Raw genomic sequence first — 23,553 nt, 5'->3', positions numbered from 1 at the left:
TGAACACATAAAACGGCGACGTTTCCAGAATTCTAGTTTTAAGGTGAAAGCCTTACTTGTCCCATTTCGCGAAAAAGCGGCGTCGTTGTGCCCGAAAGAGGGCCATAAAAATACGTCATCAAGCACGCGCCGCTCACGCTCACGCTCAAGTGCGGGAGCGTGATGTCACCACCGGAGCGCTGTGTGCCAAAGGTGCGCTTTGAACTTCATGTGTGCTCGTTGTGCGCTTCGTGCGATAGATTGTGAGGCGACCGCGTCTACGTCTACGGCCTCGACATCGGCTGCAGCATCTACATCTACGGCGGCTTCCGTAGCCAAACGTGGCCGTAGATGACGTCCTCCTGGACGTCGTCCTAGACTCCGTGCTTGGCGTCGATCGCTAGGACGTCGTCCTCGACGTCGTTTTAAAGGTCGTTCAAGTAGTCGCCCTGGACGTCGTTCTTGACCTCGTCCACGACGTCCTTCCAGACGCCGTCCTTTACGTTGTCCTCGATGTTTCGTCACGGCAGCCGTGCAACCTTTAACACGTGTAGAAACCTTACTCGAAAACATTTCACCGGCAGGAATGTAATGATTTCGCCTACCTACACGTATGGAGTCTTAAGTGTCTTCCTGTAATTTTTTTGTCAACTTGAGGTTATAGCACCAAAGTAGGTAGTTGGGACAGTAGGGTCATGATCTTGAAATGTAGAAATGCAGAAAAAAGAAAAGGACTAAGACGATGAGATATGACACAAGGTTATGCTTTATCTAGAATGTTTTGTGCAGGTCGTGCAAAGAATGGTAGAAAATAAAAATCTAAATGAATCGTAGTTTGAAGCAGAACTTAAACTATGATTTGAAGTACTCCAGTTTTACCGCGATGGTTTAAATCAAACTTTTTTTCTAAAATTGAGGCCCCAAATCAAAGTATTTTTATTTATCTTTTATTTATAACTTAATCCTTTTCATGCGTACTCATTTTGTGTTTGATTAAAATAATAACCAAACTAGAAAAAAATATATAAGGCCAAAAACGAGCAAAATACGGTATTCTTTGGAGCAAATCCAGAAGGATCTTTGTTTTTAATTATATTTTATTCGCTGAGTTCTTTGGCGTCGTATGCAAGCATATTGAAATGCGAAGCAAGAAAACAAGAAGTATAAGTCCCCACAAAAGGACACAGACCTACAGAAAGAGAAAGAGAGACAGATAGAGAGAGTGAAATAAAGAGGGGCAGATAGATAGTCTCGGAGAGACAGACTGAGTTATAAATCTAAGGTTGATCTTGCATTAGCAAGAATCATCGTTGTATCCTATTCGCGATTGCTGCATCGCTTTTGAGACCATACCACCACCATACATACGCTCCCTAAAACCAAATAAAAAAGCCATTGTTGTTGGACAACTAGCCGACTGTGCGCGAGTTCAAACGCAGAAATCATTATTTTAAGGTAAAGCGATTGAAATCATATGACACTAATTTATATCAGAAAACTCCCACTTGCATCAAATAAATTTTGTTTGTATTCGCTATTATTTATGATGTTTCCCACCTTCCTGTGAAGTACGGCCATTAGTGCACGACTTTAAGAAGTGCTTTCACTACAGCGAGAAATTATATGCACTGAGGCGGACCACGTAACGTTCCCGTACCCTTGTTGACATAGCACACAATTTGTGGCACGAAGTATATAACATCATTCATGGTGAATCCCCAGGCTGTAAAAAATTTATGCATAGGAAAGTTAATTTGTACCTGAAATGGAGCACACTTCTCGCCTTTTATGCGACTCATCGCCTCTGAAAATATCTTGGAGGTTCAGGAACCGACCCTAGACCTCTCCAAACCTCGCGAAGCGCTCTACCAACTGAACTCACCAGAAGCTACCCGTCTGTAGAGCAAACGGCGTTTAGCAGTTTTTACCACCCTTAATCGCAAGTGAAACAAGGGTGAGGTGAGACGATTAATTATTAGGTATAATCACTGAACGTGCGTGGATCCGTAGAACTAACTGGGGATCTGTGGGCTATCGCTTTGCCTCGTAGTTTTTGTTATGTGGGTTTAAAACTAAATAAAATCCTATAACCACGATTTAGAGTACAAATATGATTATCTGTTCTGTGAAGAAGGAGGAAAACTATTTGCAATAGAAACATAGATATGAAAACAAAATCATAAACGTGCCAGAACAGTCGGGGCATTCTTTCCATATCAAGGTGAAGAATTAGAGTCGCCACGAGTATTGAGGTAGTTTACGATCAGAAACAGAAAAAGATAATTGGTATAACTACTCTAATTTCTGTGTGTTTTTTTAATCGCATTAACGTGCTACTTTATTATATAGAATATTTTCTCAAGATTTCAGCAACTACACTGTTTCATCGTAAGAAAGAAATCAGACATGAATATAAAAAAAGAAAATAGAACATACACACCAAAGACGCGATGTCACGCCGTATTCACAACGTTTGGTTTAACCAATTATCGCACAAACACACATATAAAAAGAACTCCCTGACCATGCAATATCGGCCCTGCTTGATTGCTTTCAACGCCCTGTAGTGCTAAATGCGTCCTGATCTAAAGTAAATCGACGTCAAAATTCAGTTCTTGGGGTCAACCCAACGGAGGGTACCCAACACGCCCCAGCAGATAAAGAGCGCGTTAATTTCTGTACCAACTAGAGATATTTTGTCATGGAACCGAAATAGCGATTGCAAGGCGCCTTCACAGCACTAATAGGCGTCAGTCGGATCGTGGGCAGCTCGGAGGGGATTAAATCCCGCCAAATGGGGAGGCATAGGTCAGCGCTTTGCCTCGAAGTCACCAGTATTTTTTTTAATTATTATTATTATTTTTGGTTAATGGCCAGCCAAACGGTCATGAAACAAAATATAGTCGCACCATTCCGACAAACCATAGTGTGATTGCAAAAATAACTTCAGCAATTTATATTTAAAAAAAAATTGAATGTGCAAACATGGTGGAATTGCAACCGCCGCACAGTGAAACGCGCAGAAAAGCAGCCGCGATCCATACGCAGCCTGGCGCTTGTTCTTTACACATCTATAGCTCGCTCATTGCGGGCACCCAGGCATCTGACACCCACACATCTAGAGCAATTTTTGTCTGTCATGCGGCGTTCCAAGTGGTGCATGACGACAAAGGCAAATCGAGCTATTCTTGAACATGTGTCGCCATCTGTATTTGATATTAAAAAAACTGGAACTTGCCGTAACTGAAAGGGAAAAGTTTGTGATTGAATTGTGAACTTCATGTGTAATTTATCCATATGCTGCTTCTAAAAAAATGTGATATCAAAAGACGATTCGTACTTTATTTTCTCGTTATTTTTCTTAGTTGACACGAATGTGTCAACTAAGAAAACACTATTTTACACTTTCTTTTTAATTTAAATATGTTAGTTTTTGTACAGTTCATTGCTTCCTTTTTAAATACAATATGTCCAACGTAAATTATCGTGGACATTGGGACATTAAAAGTCAAGTAAAAAAAAGTTTAATATAAACGAACTCTGGTCTATAAAAAATGAAATGATAAAAACCAACTAAAAATAAATATTACATCTAGAGATATAAGTATAGTTACAAAAGAGTTATTTTAACATTCACATTTATGGGTGTAGAGTACATCGAAAGAATGCTCTAAACCGTCAAAGATGAAGCAAAACGGCATGCACGGTAGGGTTGCACCTTAAGTAGGAAAGTCATACTTTCAACCTCCTCCTAGACGCGAGTTTTCTCACAAATACTACAAAGTGTCTTACTAACGTATGGTACGTATCCTTCTGTCAATATGCTTTCATCCTCATATAAAAATAATTACAAAAAAAAGTACATGAGACCCCCATGGCCGTTGTTATATGTACACACCCAGAACAAAAAGGTCTATGAACTCTGGAAGAAAGGTGGCGGCAACTATCACTTCCAAGATAATAAATCTAGGTAGTGCTGTTCCAGTGTTTGGAATTGCATAAATACTACCCAAAGGGCTGCGGTATCCGGTTGAAATTTATTACCCACAGGATGTTTTTGAAGATTTTGACTCCACTATTTGAACACATGTCCATCCACGAGCACATAAACGTGTCGCGTTTTCAAATGAAACTATATTTATGAGCTCAAGAGAGGTCATTGTCATTCGGAGAACTCCAGCGCACAAAAAATCGGGCTGAACTAACGCCATTCTCGGTCCTTTGACCCTACGATGTATCGAAAAAAAATTAAAAAAAAAAATCAGCTGGACTTCATTTATAAATGGGACCGCTAATATGTGCAGCGCTCAAAGGACAAGGAACTTCTTTAAAAAAAGTACATAATGGGAGCCATACTGATAAGCTTGGTGGCCATCACAGCTTTCCTAACTCCAAGATGCTCAAGCAACAGCCCGCCTTATCCCGAGTTGAATCCAGCACTTGGGAAGTACCAGGACGCTTCTACGGTACGTGGATTTAGAAGCATGCAGCTGGTGCATTTGTATACAGTCTTAGAAGTTGCGGCGCGAATAGCGCTCTTGTAGCTGGCATTCCTTGCGGACGGCCTACTAAGCAGCGTACTTGAGGACTAATGAAATTCAATGTAAATGAGCCATAACGGTGACGCGTTCAGCATGTTTTTTTCTGTTCGCATGAACGTAAGCGATTCCTCGTTCTCGTCCTTAGCATCGTCTTTGGTGTTAGGAAAACGCAGAAGAAAGGAGACGGCTCAGTCGACGAGGGGACTGACAACGCACAATGAACCTTTTTTCAGTAAGCTTCTGCGCATGCGTATACTCTCTCCCTGGGCCTATCCTCCTTATGTCGCCATTTTCGCAGGGCGCCGTCCCACACGACCTACACTGTCAGCATCTATCTTCGCTCGTATTTAGTTAGTTTATTTCGACGCTTCGTTTTTAGTATCGATAGTATGAGGCATAAAAAGCACTGAAAAAAGATCGAGGTGCACCTAAGCATTCCTTATGAGTTGTGAATGCGAAAGAATGCAGGCCAATCGTCCGCTCCCTTTTTCGTCTGCTCCGTACTTTTCGCCGCCGGTCAGCGCGTGTGCTCTCCTGGGCACGGTGACCTTGGACGCTCCGTGCCCAGGGGAGCAACAGCGCGCTGACCGGCGACGAAAAAGGAACAACAAAAAACTTCCTTTCTCCAGCTTTATTTTTTCGAGCTTTTTTTCCTCCCGTTTATATTTCCCCCTATACATTATCCAGGAAAGCAAAAATTTACAACAAACAAAAATGGCGTTGACCGCAAGAAGGCACCAGCAGGCGCAGTCATGTCCTTGTTTACAATTTCCGCTACCCTCACCACTAACTACTACTACTACAATTGTAAGGAGAGTGCTATGCAAGCTTTTTGGTATGGTGACTTCAGACTTTGGAAGATGAAGGGGATCAAGAGAAAGAAGAGGACGAGTGGGTACCCCTGGGGCTGTTGCTGGCGACGTCGCGCTCTGGTGGACCTTCGTAGCGCCCTGTAAACATCGTCGTAGCCGCTGCCGGGGCTGCTGATCTGGCTTTCTCAGGTCCCGCCGCGGTCGTAGTTTTTGCGTCTGGCGGCGTAGCTAGGGCTGCTAGAGGGTCCTCGGCGTTGCCGCACTGCGTGGCCGTCGTTTCCGAAACCACGTATCTTATTGAGGAGGTTAAGAGAACCTCCGGGAACGGTTGTGGCGGTAGTGGGACATGTCGAAGGTTCGAAAGGAACGAAAAACAGAATCAACAGTTGTCTTCTGGGGAGGCTTCTACAAGAAAGCTTCGGTACGTTGGGCGCGGCAATAGGCTAGCTAATTTTGCGAGCGCACTATCGCTGCATATCGCACAGAACTACGCACACAATCTGTATAGCGCGGAAACTAATTATCGCCGTCGGGATAGCCGTTGGCGGCGCCGACGCCGACGGTGACGCCGCTCAAGCCAGAATCGGGCGCCTAAGAGCTGCGCTCTAAAATTACACGGCCTACACTTAAGACTGCTTACATGTAGGAAGGCGAAAGGCAGTCAAGGATGACGTCTGGGACGACTTCTAGAACGAACTCTAAGACGACCTTAAGGATAACGTCTAGGACAACGTCGAGAACGAGAACCAAAGGAATACCTTTAGGACGGCATCGAAAACAACGTCCATGGGACGACGTTAGGACAACCTCTAGGACGACGTTAAGAACGACGTCTAGGACGACTTCTAGGACAGCCTCTAGGACGACCTCAAGAGCGACGTCGAGAATGGCGTATAGAGGACGATGCCTAGGACGACGTCGAAAACGTCGCCTAGAGGACACTTAAGGGTTTTTCAACTGCTCGTCACTCAATGGGCAAATTTCGCTACACAAACCTGAGCTTCAGGAATGTACGAGAGTATTCATTCTTTTTGAGGTCACTTTGAAGACATAATGAAGGTTGTACGTAGGGTGACCACTTTCCTGCTAGCGAAATGCGGGACACGCAGGGAAAAAAGGGGGGGGGGGGGCGGGAGGTTAGAGGAAAAGTATTAACATGCACACAACGAACCGACGCTCTGTTAACACATTTATTATCCTGTACCAATTGTATTGCAGCAATTGAGCTCAAATAATTTCCACTCCCAGTGATATATTTTATTTCATGCAAACGCGTTATTAAATGTGTCGAAGTTGAAAACATAAAACTCGACTGTATCACAACTCAATGCATCAAATGGAAATAAGAAACAGTAAATCTTTTTCCGGTTATTGTTTCCTGTCAACGCTTACTTTGATCAACGTGGTCCTATAAACAATTTTAACATTGTGTTCTTTTTTGACCGTTGCGAGTGTGGCTGTCTTCAATAAAAACAAATTAAAAAGACTTAGCGAGCAATTTTTCTTACAATATTTGCCACCAAAGGCAGAGGCACAACGGCGCATGCGCGTCGGTTCTCCTGCAAGAACGACGGTCGCTTCCCGCAAGCAATCCTTAGATAGAAAATGGCGTACCATTTCGATTCACACGAGTACAAGCGACCTCCGCGCTTCCCCGTGCCGCATTGTTTTGCAGCACCGTAAGTTACGATATGAATTTTACGACAGTGTGAAATGCGGGACATTTTGAAGATTTTCGAATTTCTCGCGGGACGCGGGACACGAGACCCTCAATGCGGGACAGTCCCGCGAGTCGCGGGACGGGTGGTCACCCTAGTTGTACGACCCTTGAGTTTTTCCTTGAAAGCGCTGGAGATTTTTAATAAAATCCTGAAATGTGACCGTTTTGACTGCTTTGAGCGCGTTTTGAAGCATTTTTGAAAATACAATTATTTAGAAGACAAACGCGACAAAACGCTTAGCCGTATGCACTAGGGGTGCCTCTCGTCTTAATTTTAAAACCCCGACGAGAAAACAAAATAATGTTGTATTTGCGTATTTGTGTAAATAAAATTACCCTGTTAATTTTATTTCCAATGTGTTAAACGAGATGGCGACACAAGTACTAAAAGCCTCAAACCGGAGATTTTATTTTTTTTGCTGTTTTTCTCTCGAGCTCGAATGCGACCGCGATGTCTGGTTGCTCGGGGATCGGTAGCACGTGTAGCGGAAGCTCGCGCTGTAAGGCTCACTGATCGTAGATTCTATCTCCCGCCTCTGTTCATTTCAATCTGGATGAGCATCGTACCGGTGTGCTGTCATGTATCACCATTGCGTGATGCAGGTTAAAGACGTCAGACAAGCAGTGGCTTTCATCTCTAATGAAGACACGACGCCCTCGGGGCTGACTAACTTCCCGCTGTATAAAGATACACACAAAAAAATTACAATTTATGGCTCCGTTGGTTGGCACTTTTTGAACGTTGCAAAAAAGAATAACGTGCCCATTAGTGACCAACGCGAGGTTCCGCAACTTTGTAGCGAAGCTGCCACACACTTGCGATCAACTTAGACCCCTCCTTCGTGATACCTCACTCTACATAGTGTCCCACATTATTATCGCACTCTATTATCATTATCACCCCCTATACGGGCCTCTCAGGCATTCATTGTTCGGGCTGCATGCCTCTCTATGGCGCCTGTGCTTACGAGCGCAAATAAAGAATACTTACCTACAAACAAATATTTAGGTTTTACGCGTTACATCAGTGAGAGCGGTCGTATTCCTTGATAACACGGGGAACATATCCATGCTTGCAAGTTCCGCCGAAACCAGATTCTGACGAACAGTAAGAATTAATGCCATGCATAATAGGGTGCTTGAATGCCCATACACACAGTTGCGCTTTAGTAGGTTTGACTACACTGGGCCAAGAAACGAGAGCGAGTTACCTGCACATCTATGCTTCGTATGAAGCATGGAAAAGTATCATGACACGCGACATACGAAGCAGGGGTGTCCTGGTTTTTCGCAGCTGCAACGCAGTCAAACACACACAAACGCTCTCAAACACAACTGTTTATGAGACTTTAGAAAGATCGTTACCGCTGTCTGCCGCTAAAGCCCCTTCATGTTGTAAAAGTTGCGCCAGGTGTGTCGATACAAGAGGCACGTGCCACGTGCAGGCCTTGGGAAGATCATGGCGACACAGCGCAGCACTGAGCTAGATTTCAGACGCCATGTTCTTCGTGGCGCGGCACGTGTCACGAGAATTTCCACAAGAATGAATGGCGCAACTTCTCCAAGGCTTTACCTACCGCGGCCACGTTGCGTTGCTCCTGGGACAAGTTGCACCAACATGTACCACTCCCATCTGGAAATTCACCCCCTTTCTTCTCCCACTTTTTCCTCCTGGGAGACGGCCCTACCCGGCACAAAGCTCGGCGACCAGCAGCGACTGGTTGAGTGAGCCCGCCGAATCTGGGCGGCCAACCGAGCCCTGCAGTACTAAGGGCACCGACCAGGGACCGCAAGGTCCTTTCACTTTTTGAATATTAAAGTTTACGATGATTATTATGATAGAGCACGCTTCGAAGTAGTAACGCGAGCTCCCTGTTGTACTACCGCTCTGGGCAGTTGCGGTATCGCTGTGCTCAAGCCCAAGTCCAACGAGAGTTACTAATAGAAACAACAAACACCGACACGCCTCAAACAAATGAATCACGCACTCTAGTGCATCTTTGACAGGCTTACAATCGCTCGTGCTTACTTCAAAAGGACCGAGTTCCAGCAAGCTTGTCAAAGATACATTGGCGTGCGTGCTTCATTTGTGATTGTGTGTGTGTTTATTCTACTTGAAGTTAGTCTGCCTCAACTGGCGACTTGTCTCTCAGCCGTAGGCGAGCAATATAGTAAAGTGCAGTACAGCCGCTAGCTTGGAGTATTTAACCTGTACCACGCAGTAGTGATACACGACCGCACGCAACAATGCTCATCCAGATCGAAACAAGCAGGAGTGGGGATTGAACCCAGAATCCCTTGATTCTTCAGGGCGAGCGTACGCTCCACGTGCTCCGAGCTGGTGTGCGCTAGCTCACTCGGCCACCGATTCCCCTTTATTTGGCAGGACTAAAGCCCTTTGATGTGTTTGCGCTTGTCTTGTAATACCCGTGCCACACGGGCAACTCGAATGCCATTTACACCGAATGATATTTGTGTGATCGGCGAATCAGCTCGCAATCTGTCGCGCGTGGAACGCGCCACGCCGGGAGTGTCGCGCGCTGATTGGCCGTCCGCTAAAATTTCAAATGCCTGTTAAGTGCGCCAGTGCACGAGGCCCGTGTCTCGATCGGCCCTTGGAAGCATTTGTCGGCGCAGCACTGAAATGAGCGGCCCTTGGAAGCGAATGGCAGCAGAGCACCCGCTCCTGGCGCGTGTCTTGCACGTTTCCACAACACTGGTTGGCGGTACTTGTAAGCGTGAATTTTACCAAAGGAATTTAGTCTGCATTTGCCAGCAGCGCCCTCAACTTTAGGGTTCTACGAGGAGAGTAGACCTCCTCGATGTGCAACATGGCTTGGTGTATTTGAGTGGTTGTTTTTCGCTGACCGGCAGAGTGACGTAAAATGTCCTTTCTTGCCATATCCATTGCCAATGTTGTCAGCTGCTGGGCACTTGGCGCGCGATTGTGGACGACTAGTAGAGCCACACCAGTTGTATGGACAGAGAACTCCTTGGTACAGTTCACGGGTGGGAAGCGGTTACTTCTTGTTGCTCTTGACACGCCACGTAGAAGTGTGGACCTCGCCGACGGTCGCGCTTTAGAGAATTTCGAACGTGGTTGGAACTTCGAATCCAATCGGAAATCAGAGCCTATTTGACGTTATGTAAGCCACTATAATCTACGTTTGTACTGGCTCGTATCTCGCTCCACTCGTTGGCCGCTTCCGGCAGCGGCTCACACAGAGCGAAGAAGATCTAGCTCTAGATCGGCGCCGAACAGCCCGTGGCCCGAGCCCACCTCGAGGGCCCGACCTGCATGCGCATCTGGGAGCATGCAACTCATTTGTTCCGGAAATTTTTCGCGCCATCTATGAGGAAAATGGTACAATGGTTTGTATTAATTAATCTGAGTAGTTCCCATGCTGACTACCAGGTGTGACTGTCAGCATATAGTTTTATGCCACGCGCATCGCGTGACACGTATGCTTGTGCTCTGGAACATAAAAATGTCTGCGATGTCTCCTTGAGTACCCGGCGTCCCATTTCATCGAACGATACAACATTTAGCGACGCGGATGGGATCATGGGAAAATGACGACGATGACGTCGACTGCTTCAACTACTGTGGGGAAGCTTCCGGAGTTCTTCCCAGACTCGGGCGAAATCAATATGTACCCTGAGCGGTTCGAGCTGTATGCAGCGGCGAACGATGTTGCAAAAGGCAAGAAGTTGCTCGTTCTTCTCACCGTGTTAGGCGAGAAAGCCTATGTGACGCTGCGCACCTTACTTCTACCGAAAACGCCGACAGAAGCCGGATATGACCAGGCGGTTGCGGCGCTGCGAAAGCACTACGCTCCAAAACGATCGGTCGTCACGGAGTGTTACCAATTTCATCGACGTGACCATGGTCCCGAAGAAAGCATCTCCGACTTTGTCGTCGCCCTGAAAACATTAGCAGCCACTTGCGCTTTCGGAACTTTCCTAGAGGAGGCGTTACGAGATCGCTTGATTGCCGGGCTCTGAAGCGAAGACATTCGCTGCCGTCTGCTTGCCATGGAAGCCGCAGACAAGGGCAAAAAGGAGATGCTACGAGCGTCCACGCACAGCACCGACGACGTGAACTGGCAACGCCGGTTCAACAAGCCGAGAAAGCAAGGCTGTATGTACCAAGTAGCACAACAGCGGACGCAGAGTCAACCACATGGTAGCTTCGAAAAATAATCGACAAAAGTCTGTCGGTACCAATTGCTATCGACGCGAAGATCAGCAATTTCCCGGAACGTGTCCATTCTTAAACACTGCACGTTTTAAATGTTCTAAGAAAGGCCACGTAGCTAAGATGTGCAAAACGAAAGCAGTGCATAACGTTTAATAAGAAAATTCAGAACCTGAAGGATCAGGAAAGCCGGAGTCAGACCTGCTGTCTATCATAGCCCTCATTCCGAGTAGCAAACAGTCCCGCGTTTGCTGTAAATGTAAACATGAATGGTAAAGAGGTTCCAATAGAACTGGACACGGGTTCGGCTGTATCGCTAATGACAGAGAAGGAGTTCATCAAACACTTCCAGGGTGTAGAGTGCCCTGATGTGGATATGCGACTTATTACGTACAACGGAACGCCAGTGACTATGAAAGGTAGCGTAGAAGTCAGAGTAGAGTACAACGCACAGACGTACAACCTGCCGCTAGCGATAGCTAAGAACCAGTATGAGGGACGCATGCCGACTCTTCTTGGCCGAGATTGGCTTGCCAAAATCAGACTGAACTGGCCCGAGCTCGTGGAGGTGAATTCACTGGACGAAGAAAAAGCTCTCAACAAAGAAAAGTCCTTGAGAGAAAAAGTTTCCTGACGTGTTTGCAGGAGGTAGCATTGTTGTGCACAAGGATGCAAACCCCGAGTTCTGTAACACAAGACCAGTCCCCTCCGCTCTGACGGAGGTGGTTGAGAAAGAGAACAAAGACTTAGAAAAAGCTGGTGTCATCTTTAGAGTGAGACAGGGTGCCTGGGCTACGCCCTTGGTTATAGTGACAAAGGTAAAGAGCAGTGCTGTTCGGCTCTGTGGTGACTCTCGCGTGACCGTGAACCCCAAATAAAGTAGACCACTACCCTTTGCCTGCTCCTAAGGGCAATTTTGCGTCCTTAGTTGGTGGCACTGCTTTCACAGTACTGGACCTTTCCAAGGCGTACTTGCAACTCGAACTCGACAAGAAAGCACAAGAGCTGCTAACTGTGGACACCCACATGGGCCTGCTCAGGTTCCGGAGATTGCCGTATGGGGTAGCAAGTGCACCCGTCATGTTTCAGGCAGTCATGGATCAGATCCTGCAAGGTATACCTGATACCGCCTGTTACTTGGATGATGCGCTCGTTGCTGGCAAAGACCACAAAGAATGCTACACCCGCGTGGAGCAGGTGCTTCAGAATCTGAGCACTCACGACATCCGAGTGAATGTTAGAAAATGCAAGTTCTTTCAGAGCAAAGTACACTACTTAGGACACATGCTGGATAGTAGAGGATTACATCCAACAGAAGAAAAAGTGGAGGCGATTCGCAAAGTCCCCGAACCAACGAACCTGACCTAGCCTAAGGCATTTTTGGGCCTTGTAAACTATTACGCAAGATTTTTGCCATATTTGGCTACTCTGCTTGAGCCAATGCACGCCCTTCTGTGACAAAACAATGACTGGGAATAGTCAAGCCAATGTGCTAACAGCTTTAACGCGTGTAAAAAGCTTCTTTGTGAGAGTCAGATATTTGAGCTGTATGATGTGCACAAAGAGATTCAGCTGACATGTGACGCATCGGCGTATGGTCTTGGCGCGCTGTTGTCCCACATAGTAGACGGTGTTGAAAAACCAAATGCATTCGCAACGAGATCGATGTCGCCTGCAGAGCGTAACTACACCCACATCGAGAAAGAGGCGCTTGCTATTGTGTTTGGAGTTGAAAAGTTTCAGAAGTACTTGTATGGACGAACCTTCAAGGTTGTAACGGATCACCAGCCCTTGACGGTACTTTTTGTCATTAAGCGACCCGCTAGTGCAGTGGCTGTGGCCCTCATTCATCGCTGGCTGATATTCGTGGAAGACTACAGTTACCGCATTGTTTACAAGTCGGGGACAATCATCATTAACGCTGATAGCCTGTCAAGCTTACCCCTGCCCAGTACGACTGACAACTCAGATGAGATATTTTATTTCTCACCTGCGAGTGAACTCCCAGTAACCTCGAAAGGTGTCGAACGGGAAACAGCAAAAGACAAAGTCTTGAGTGCTGTACGAGAAATGACCTGTCGAGGATGGCCTCAAAAAGTATCTGATGAGTATCAGCCATTTTTCGTTCGAAGGTTTGAGCTCTTTGTCGACATGGGTTGTCTTGTGTGGAACAACAGAATAATTGTCCCAAAGTCCCTCCAAGATGACATGCTTAGCTTGTTGCATGAGCAACACATGGGTATCACAACGATGAAAGCAGTCGATAGATCCATGGTCTGGTGGCCAGGCATGGACGAAGCTCTTGAAGATGTAGCGAAGCGGTGCGGTGTGTGCCAGAGCGTTGTGTCGATTGGACAGCCTGCCCCTCTGCAGCCATGGCGATGGTGCACTAACAAGTGGGAAACGGTACATTTAGAGTTTGCAGAGAAGGAAGGCAAGACTTGGTTGCTTGCGGTAGACTCTTACTCGAAGTGGTTAGAAGTTAAGATAATGACATCAACCACCGCGCAGCAAACCATCGAGACAGTCAGGCGATAGTTTGCAGCCCATGGACTACCAGTAGAGATTGTCACTGACAATTGGCCGTAATTTCGCTCGAAAGAGTTCACCGATTTTTTGCGTAGCAATGAAGCACACCCTCACCCCACCCTATCATCTACAATCAAACGGCGCAGCAGAGCGGGCTGTTCAAACAGTAAAGAAATCACAGTTGAAACAACTCCTAGAGGACCAGCAGCATAATCAGAAAAGGACTATGCAACATCGCTTTGACAACTTCCTCTTTGCGTATAGAACTTCTCCGCACACCTTCACAGAAAAAACTCCCGCTGAGTTGTTTTTGGGCAGGAAACTAAGGACGAGGTTGTATCTTGTAAAACCTGACATGAAAATGGCGATGCAGGAAAAGGTTGAGAAAACCAAGTGTGCCGTTGATAAGCGAAGGTGTGCACCGAAAGTGTCCTCGGTGGGTGACCGCTTTTCGTGAGAACGGTGCGTGGAGAAACTGTGAAGTGATGACAAGGAATAATCAAGAGTGTCAAGTCTCCAATGACTTATCTGGTGTTGGTGAACGAACCAGTGCGTTTTGTGCATGTTGACCATCTGAGGCGGTCGTTTTAAGAATGCCGCTCTGAAATGCCATTTGAGGCGCGTATGTCTTTGCCTCATGATGCTGATGTATGTGATGCTTTTGTTCCTTCTGAGCCCGCCATGGTTCAAGCCGGTCATGCGGACACTCAGAGTTCAGATGTGGTCATTAATACATCACCACATTCAGCTTACTCAGGGTCGCTTACTCATGTCGGTGTGACACTCAGGCGTAGTACCAGAACTAGGCGTCCGCCTGATCGATTTGGACATGAGTGATTCTAATCCTAAGTGGGAGGGAGTTGTCGTAACCTAGTTTCAGTTTCGTTTTGTGTTAATTAATCTGAGTAGCTCCCATGCTGACTACCAGGTGTGACTGTCTGCGTATAGTTTTATGCCGCGCGCATCGCGTGACACGTATGCTTGCGATCTGAACATGCCCAGCCGATGTAGGTGGCTGGGAACTCTTTGCAAGGAATGTCGTGATTTCTTGCAAAGGAATTTAGTGATTTCCCAGTGACCAATACACTGCTTACTTCAAAATACGAAATAGTGTTGTCTTATCTACAAAGACGAAGAGGTTGAACCTGTGACTGCCCTACACGACCTATAGCCACAACTGAAGAAGAAGTCACGTAGGCCTCAAACCGTCGAAACTTATTTTTCCGGTTTTGCGGTTGGAGATTTTTTTTATTTAATTCAATTTAACTGTTTGTTTTTTATGCTGATGATACGCGATATAATATATGTATATTGAAAACAATTCGACATTTTTTTCTGATTCATATGTGCAGGTCCTGCCCATTCAGGAGACGTGGTACAGTGTGTACAGGAACTATGAGAACGACCCTGCGTTTGGCGATGTGCTTTGTCCTAGGTTTTCTAGCCAGGGTCCCGAAGTAAATGGATCTTACCCACTGCTATGGCAATCTGTGGAGAGCTCAGTGTAAGTATTTTCTTAATGCATTTTTTTACAATAAATGCATTAAACAAAAATATCGTAAAATTTTGCAACTTATATTGTAGAGATTTTTTTTTAAATCTAATATATCTATGAAAAATAACGTTCACGAAGAAACGTAAAAACTGAACATGATACTCAAGTAGATTAAATTAAGTCATGTTGTAAATTTGAATTATTTCTAATGACCACTTCTACGAAGTTGCCCGCTGCGCACGATTATACCTGCGAGTCTAAACGAGAATGTCAGAATGAAGACGTGTTTATTTTTTAGATCAGCCATTTTAACTTCACGGCAATCTGACATTCTTAAATACTTATGCACGGTTAATTTCAGATATCGAATGTTACAGTATTTTTTTTTTTGTCACACAAAACATCTTTGCAGGCTTTCTTCGCTTATGAGAGCGCGAAACAAACATATGAACCTGCAACTTCAAAGAAAATGCAATTATTCTGATTGGTTTCATTCCAAAGCCGCAACCACTACGAACTAGTGTGTTTTATGTTATGCATAGAACCGAGTTGGTATAGCTGCATAAGGTTTTGTTTGAAACTTCATTCCCGGGGCTTATAATTAACCCGCACGATTCGTTTTTTTTTTATTTTTCTGAAAGCTGTTGTGAGGTGACTTATAAACGAAACTGGCCGAACCAACTTTTTTGTTTATAAAATAACGTAACTGGTCGTTGCATGACGTGATTCGTGTTCTGTAGAAATGACAGATTATAGATAGCGTTAATTCGTTAACTGTACTCAATTTGGGGTTTTGCATTTTTCGCAAAAATTTGTATCGGCCCTTCAATCGCTTCCTCTTTACCGCAAGCAATTGCAAGGGATTCACATTTATCTGTGATGTGTGTTTTACTTATTTTTTTGTCAATTTGCCGTTTACTCGTTCTTTGTTCACCACTTTCGGGCTGTTTTTGAGCACATGACAATAAAGATTATTCTCATTAACATTAATATTATTATAGTGGTGAAGTAAACATTTCAATTGATTCATGCATTTTGCGTAAACCGTTAAGTTTCTCGCGCCCGTATAGAAGCCATACGCGCTCTTTTAATGTTCGGCTCAAAACTAAGTCTGGCATTCGCTGTATAAAGGGTGTTTCAGCAAAGCATTTCACAAATCCCCGAAATAAACGGGCTCAGAAAAGAAGGAACATCTTTTCCCGGGAAGGAACTGCCAGCCGCGTCGGACATTAGGACTTTCATGAAACAAACTAATTAGCTTAGTAAGGAAATAAAAATTACTAAATAACAATTTAAGTGGCAAAATTAAACACAAAGGTTCAAATATAAACTTGCTAAGCCTCATCAAATCCATTAATTCAACTCATTCTAGAAAGATTTAAAAGAGGAGCCGCATTTTACGGGGTTCTAAAAGATTGAGCAGTCAGTGTTAATCCACAATTGAGTCACTGGTATAGCTGCGACACGTCACAGCAAAGTTATTGGGCATCGTCGTCGAGTTCGCGTACCGTGGGGTTGTGAAATAAGCGAACAAAAGCGTTCGGAACATAATAGACATCTGTTTTGTTCCTAACGCTTTTGTTTCCTTTTTGTTCCACAGAGCGCGAAAGTGCGTCTCCCAGCAGGGGCCCTTGACATTGACAGCGCTAGAACAGCAATTTGATATCGGCTATATTTTTATTTTCTAGAGAGCGCGTGCACTGGGTGGTGGTTACTACAAAAAACCTAAGTGTTGATTGAGTTATTCATGCTGAGGCGTGGCTCAGTAGTAACGCCCCCGCTTCGCACGCGGCGGACCGGGGTTCGATTCTCGCGGGCGGCATTGCGATCTTTTTTCAAGATCGCCAGCGAGATCAGCAACTACATATACAACATCAACAAGAGACATGTCTGGTTGTGCGAAAGGCACATAAAACAGCTATCGCTCTAAAAAAAGAAACGCTGGATTAGGACGCCTTTTTAAGTTTCGCTTTCCTATCGGAACGCACACTGCCAACTTTATGAAAGATTCTGTGGAATAAAAAGTATTCAAAGACATATAAAAAAAAAATGATATGCGAACTAGATATTCAGGCAAATAATGTCTTGCGGAGTATTATTAGAACCTTTTTTGTTCAAGAAAGGCAGGGATGAATAATTTTGTGAACGTGGCCCTTATAATGCAATGCAAAAAAAAAGTGTAGAGGCTTGAATTAAAAATTATACTTGTACAAAATTTCAATTCCTGCTTACTAACAATCTATGCTTGTCATCTAAAATATTACCCCGCGAACATAGCGATGTCTGTTCTTGTTCAGTTGAAATTTTCCTTTCAATGGATGCGTACAGACAAAGAAAGTTGGGGGCGTCTTAGCGCCAGCGAGTTTTGCTTCCCAGTGGCTGAGAAGCTCAACAAACGTCTGTCATACTTCCCTCCATCGCACAAGGGAGGCAAGGCGGCAGCTTCGCGAGCCTCGGTCACCGGGGAACAGGACCGCTGGACAAATATTCGCTCCTACAAAAAACCGAAACCTGAACAAACAACGTCCACATATGCTGTTTTTGTTTGTTTATTTTTGGAACGCCTTTCATTTTTTTTTTAATATGAGTAGATTTACTGGTTTTAGAAGAGGCTTAGAAAGTTATTCATATAAAGGATATATTTACTTTCACAAATAAAAAGTTATTTAGTAAATTTTAGTTCATTATTTAGCTAATTAGTATGTACTTTTTGCAATACTTGACGTCCGCCATGGCTGGCAGTTTCTTTGCGAAAAGAGTTTAGCTCCTTCTGAAACACCTTATCTTTAGGGGTCGTGGAAATCCTTCGTTAAAACACCCGGCATAGGATATATCATTGATACATTAATTCAGTCTAAAATCGGCGGAAAAAAGGAAATTGAGCCCAGCAGGTAGCAATCTTAAACATTTTATGAAATATCCACTTTTCTGACGACTTTTTCCTCGGGAAATTTTGAGACAAAACTTCCTTCCTGTGAGAAGAAGAATGTGACCACCCTTCAAACAGTGAACGGCGGATGCGGACGCGGGAAGGAGATGGCGCACTCGGTCCTAAAGACCAACCATCAGTTCGCGCTTTCCCCTTTTCAATCGCATCCTCCTCTCCCTCCTTCTACCCTGGCTACCGTTCCCTGTTTCCTCCCCCTTCATGGTGAGGACGATCTTCTGCCTTGCAGAATCTCGAGTCTTGTCATCAGCCTTTAAGCAGATGACGCCGCCGTGTGCCAACGCCATCTGGAATAATGAAGGACTCTAAACACCCCACTCTTCCTGCACGGAACGTCATCACAGTCGGATGACTCCAACTCAGCAATTGGACCCGAACCCGACGCCGAGCGTCTTTCGAAGCGTTGATTGGACACGAGGCCCAGGCGAACGATGACGGCGGCACTTTTGTCCAATCGGTGTCTTATCGCTCGATTTCACTCTGATGACGTCACAATTCTAGTGCACAGGCTTTCATTATTCTAATTGAGCTTGCGTGTGCCTCGCCGCTCCAACCAGAAACTTTCCCCACAAAGAAAGCCATCCGATATTTCGATCGTCGGCGTCATAATCTACCGTTGACAAAGTCAAAAATGCTACTCTATATTTCTTTTTTTTCACGGGAAGAACGCTGCGCCTTGCTATGTCACGGAGTAATTTGCATCACTAATATATATCTTTCAAAAAACAAAAATATAAAATTACTAGGAGCAGTTGCCAATTGTTCCAGCCGACTTAAGAGCGAACTGCGGGGTTGATAACACCTTATATATCCTACTGCTAAAATTGGAAGTTGTGGCGCCGAAAGTTGAAAGCGACGGTGCATATATCTAATAGGAGTATATGACAAGAAATACGAATGAGCAAATCTATGTAATTATCCTGTTTTTGTTGTGGCATGCAAACTAAACGAATGACACGCAGATTTAACTTGCTTGCATCTAAATAACACACAGTAACCCGAGTCTTTTCTTCGGGTTCTTTTTGCGCTCTCTTCGCAGGCAGCTTACGGTTACCCCTTCGTCATCTGAAGGATACACTGCGAAAAATGTGCTCCACTTCCAAGCAATAGGTCGTGAGTAACCTGTAGAATACTGGTATCTAAAGTCTTGTTTCAGTGTTTATTCATACTTCTAATAATGCACAACAAAGTTAAAGAAAATGTTTACGTGTCACACGAACAGCGTGTTGGCGTTGGCCAGTGGGGCGTTGACTGTCCAGGCCCTGGGCGTCCTGTCCAGGGAGCGTGCCTCGATCTCACACCGAGAAAGCACGAGTCCGTGACTCCTTCTCTTCTTCGGCCTCCTCTCATTGTTTAAATGGAAATCATGTTATTCCAAACACTACAGTTTATTAAATATCAAAAACACAGGGTGAACGAACCTGAACAATATATAGGGCGCGCTTATTACAGAGTGCTGACTAAATATGTCTAACCCGTTTGGAACTTAACAACAAACATATGTTTGTCAACGTAGCGTTGCAATTTAATACAAAGGCAGTAAATTACGTGTTTCACGTGTTCACAGTTCACGTGTTTCTTTATTCAAATTTAAATACAAAAATAACTAACAAGAACCTATCCGAGTTAAAAGCAAGAAAAAAAGGGAGGCGTGATTCGGCGGTGCTTCGTTGCCGACTTCGTCGAAATACGCCAGTATTGCTTGTCGGCACTGAAAGTTCACCATTCTATCCCTAGCCAAAAGGCTCTCTTTCTTTTGGGGCGTCTTTCTGGCACGTCGACCATGGTCCCCCCCCCCCCCCTTCCCCCCCCCCCCCCCCCCCCCCCCCCCCATTCAGAGCATATCGCCGTTTCTGCTCAGCTTTGTGTTCTTTAAACAGCTCTTTTCTCTTGAGATGCGATAAAGAGTGTTAGTAGATCGTTTTCGAAGGCCCGCTACCGGCACAGGCGCCCTCTTCAGAGCATGCATCGAATTGGCAGCACGAGCTCCCATTACAAAGAGCTTGGCTTGACAACACGATCTACTGAAACTCTCTATTCTAAGTTCACCCTTATTCTGAGACTGGAAGCCCCGCTTTCAGCGCAAACGTTCTGCTCTTGCTAACAGAAGTGCGAACGCACAGGCACGCCCAAAACACTGCAAAAGCCAGTGAGCATTTATTTCATTGTTTAGATGTGGGTTATCTAGTTTCGACAGCCAAGAAGCCCAGCCTAGACTAGTGTTTCTGGGCTGCAGGCAAAGAAGTTTAAACAAATTAATTTTAAAACGGATGAACGGTTTTCAAAATTGCGTCTTGTGGCGGTTTATGCAACTCTGTTGGAATGCCACGACGTCATGAGTTCCTGAGAAGCAGCGCCAGTATGGCTCGCTCGTGGAGTTACATAGCCCTGAATGTGACTGGGCGGATAACGCTAACGCGTCTACTATTCGCCTTCCACCAATAAGATGAAACTGCAGCCAAAGCTACAATCGTGAGCTAGCCCGCGCTCCTGACTTTGAGACATGCATTTCTAGCGCAAGCTCTCGATGTGCGGAGAACCTTTCAAAGCCGTGACCTTGAGCTCTCGCCCTCGAGTATTACTGCTATGCGAGATTTTCCCGCGTTGGCACAACCAAGTAGCAAGGCTCGCAACTACAGTACTCTTAACCGAGAAAGAACTGTTGACGTCACGAGCCCGATATCCATTGCGCTTCTCGCTGGCCGACTTTGAAGCGAGGGGACCAGAACTCGCATTCACGTCATTTCGTTTTCGTACCCTTTTAAAGGTAAACGGAGTATAATATATAGTTTTAGTAGATCATGTTTTCAGGCCAAGCTATTTGTAGCGATGCATGCTCTGAATCCCGCTCCCACAGCGGTAGCGGGCTTTAGAAAAAGATCGACTTATACCCGTGCCACACGGGCAACTCGAATGACATTTACAAGTAATGACACTTGAACGATCGGCCAATCAGCGCGCGACACTCCGAGCGTGGGGTGTTCCACGCGCGACAGATCGCGAGCCGATTCGTCGATCACACGAATGTCATTCGTTGTAAATGGCATTCGAGTTGCCCGTGTGGCACGGGGATCTCCCTCTTAGTGACGTTCAGTAGACCGTGTTCCAGGCCCTCCCTTTGCTAGCGGAAGCTCCTGCCGTCTCTTAGAACCACGGATGAGCACGCGTCCACTCGGCCCCCTCTCTCCAGCGAACGGTCAAAATAATTCTACTAAAGCTAACTATTGTGAACACCACGGCGCATTCAGTGAGCTCTTCATCCCGCGTGACCAGCTGACACGTGCAACAAATAGAGTAGGACGGCATGTGTACCTCACCTTCCCGCGAATAAGAACGCGTTCTGATGTGGCGGGCGGAATATTTCAGCAAGAAGGGCGGGGGGAGGGGGGGGGGGGGTTCCCTACTAACGGATTCAGTTTCCGAAAGACACATGTTTGATTGAGTGGCTTAAACCAAAAGATGTCAGTTGTACAAATGCTTGATCAGGGTCACAGGGTTGGCGGGCACTATATTTGTAATACTATTTGTGGGAAAGTTGCGAGACCAACTTTGCTTTCCCGAAATACTTCTCGCTTTCCGCGTACACTCCTCGACCGTCGACGAAGCCAATACGAATTTTAGTTTTGTTTTCTTGTTTTATATTCTTTGCCACAGGAAGTGCCATGAAATTACAAATTTGAGCTCTTCGTCGCATAAGTTGACTTCTAAGATCTAGGCTCTCTACTTTACATATTAAAAGCCTAGATCTTAGGGAGCAGTTTTGTCAAAAGTAGACGATATGTACAAGCACATAATTTCTCGCACGTTTTTAGCTCTGACTGTCAGGCATGTTCTTCTCATTTCTGCGAATAAAACACAATTAGTAGACACTAAACCGATAAAAAGACGGGTTTTCGGGTTACCTTCGCTATGCAGACACCCGTCGAGGGCAGAGGCCGCCTTCTGCTAGCTGTCGCGTTATATAGACATGTGATGTTTGCAGGCGGACACATAATGTTTTATACCCTTATATTTTACGTAGGCAAGCTAGTTTCTTTAGATATTGACATACAAAATTCACTATCTGGGACACTTCTGCACTAAATAGCAGAGCGTTATGGTGAGAAACAAGAATTATAAGTTTTTTTCGTTACTTTATTACTAGGGAGTGACTTCAACAGTTTCCATGCAATACTTGAGGACCCCTGCCTGGTACAATATTTTAAAAGAATAACAACTTGCTTCAAAATAAACAAAAATACGTATTTTTTTACTTGACTTGATTTTACTTGCATTGATTCGTCCTTCTAGTGATCTGTAGAAACGTAGACGCCTTGCTCGAACTTATGATGATTGAGTTTTTCTTTTTTTTTTTCTTTCAGAAAGCGTTTCATTGTTAGTGTACGTCGCGTACCTGGACGCTCATGAATGCACGGTCTTTAGAAACATATACGCTAGTGGTAAGTATGTTTCAGCCGTTAGAGATTCGTATGCATTCCGTATTTTAACTACGAGAAAAAATATTTTTTCTTCGTTGAATAAGACCAGCTTATGATGATAATGCAATTCATGCAAAGGCGCAAGCGAGTTGGACAATAATGACGATAAAATCACTGTAGATGTGGAACAAGGGGGACAAAGGATAAACAAGGATCTCCAAACACTGCTAGGTGACTGGTGCACGACCAAAAAAATACGCCTGGTGCTGGTATCCGAACCAGGGACTTCTCCATTTCCAGTGGAGCGCTCTACAAACTGAGCTAACCAGGAGTTAGACGTCAGTAAAACGAACGGGTTTTATCAGCCACTAGTATAACACCAACAAGGGTGAACGGCCTAAATTTTAAGGTTATGATGATAATGCAATTAATGCAAAGGTGCAAGTGAGCTGGACAAGAATAACAATAAAATCACTGGAGACGGGGAACAAGGAAAACAAAGGACACGCAAAGATCTCCAAACACAGCAAGGTGACTGGTGTGCATAGCTGCTCCACTTCTTCAGGCAATTATCGTCATATTCCTGTCCAATTTCCAAATAAACAGATTTTATGCCCCTTTTTTCTCTCATAGAGTATTGTTAACACTCCAACAATACAAATAGCACATTAAACTACCTAGTCTTAAAGGAAAACTATTGTTTTTAAAATAAAATCAGACCTACAGGATTTTACACTACAAAAACTAAGTACTACAAACACTTTGTTTTTTGCAACCATGCAGATGAGGCGTGCAGCCTCCTTGTTCCCGAGAGCGCCCTGGCAAGGAACAAAACGTGCTGCGATTTTGTGTTCGATCTTCTCTGCGGAACAGGCCAAAAATACTACAGCTTCAACGAAAGCTGCCTGAACTGA

At 44.9% G+C, this 23,553-nt stretch overlaps 1 protein-coding gene across 1 annotated transcript; it reads left to right on the top strand.

Moving 5' to 3' along the window:
* Window positions 1-4,322: 4,322 nt before the first annotated feature.
* Window positions 4,323-23,553, top strand: LOC115327024. Its single transcript, XM_040213673.1, has 5 exons — window positions 4,323-4,445; window positions 15,132-15,283; window positions 19,261-19,334; window positions 22,583-22,660; window positions 23,423-23,553. Exons 1-5 carry the CDS (start codon window positions 4,323-4,325, stop codon window positions 23,551-23,553), a joined length of 558 nt encoding a protein of 185 aa, XP_040069607.1.

The sequence above is a fragment of the Ixodes scapularis genome, unplaced genomic scaffold (genome assembly GCF_016920785.2).
Source record: "Ixodes scapularis isolate PalLabHiFi unplaced genomic scaffold, ASM1692078v2 ptg000830l_1__unscaffolded, whole genome shotgun sequence".
Lineage (NCBI taxonomy): Eukaryota > Metazoa > Arthropoda > Arachnida > Ixodida > Ixodidae > Ixodes > Ixodes scapularis.
The sequence above is the reverse complement of the archived record's forward strand: the minus strand, read 5'-3'. Positions and strand labels throughout refer to the sequence as shown.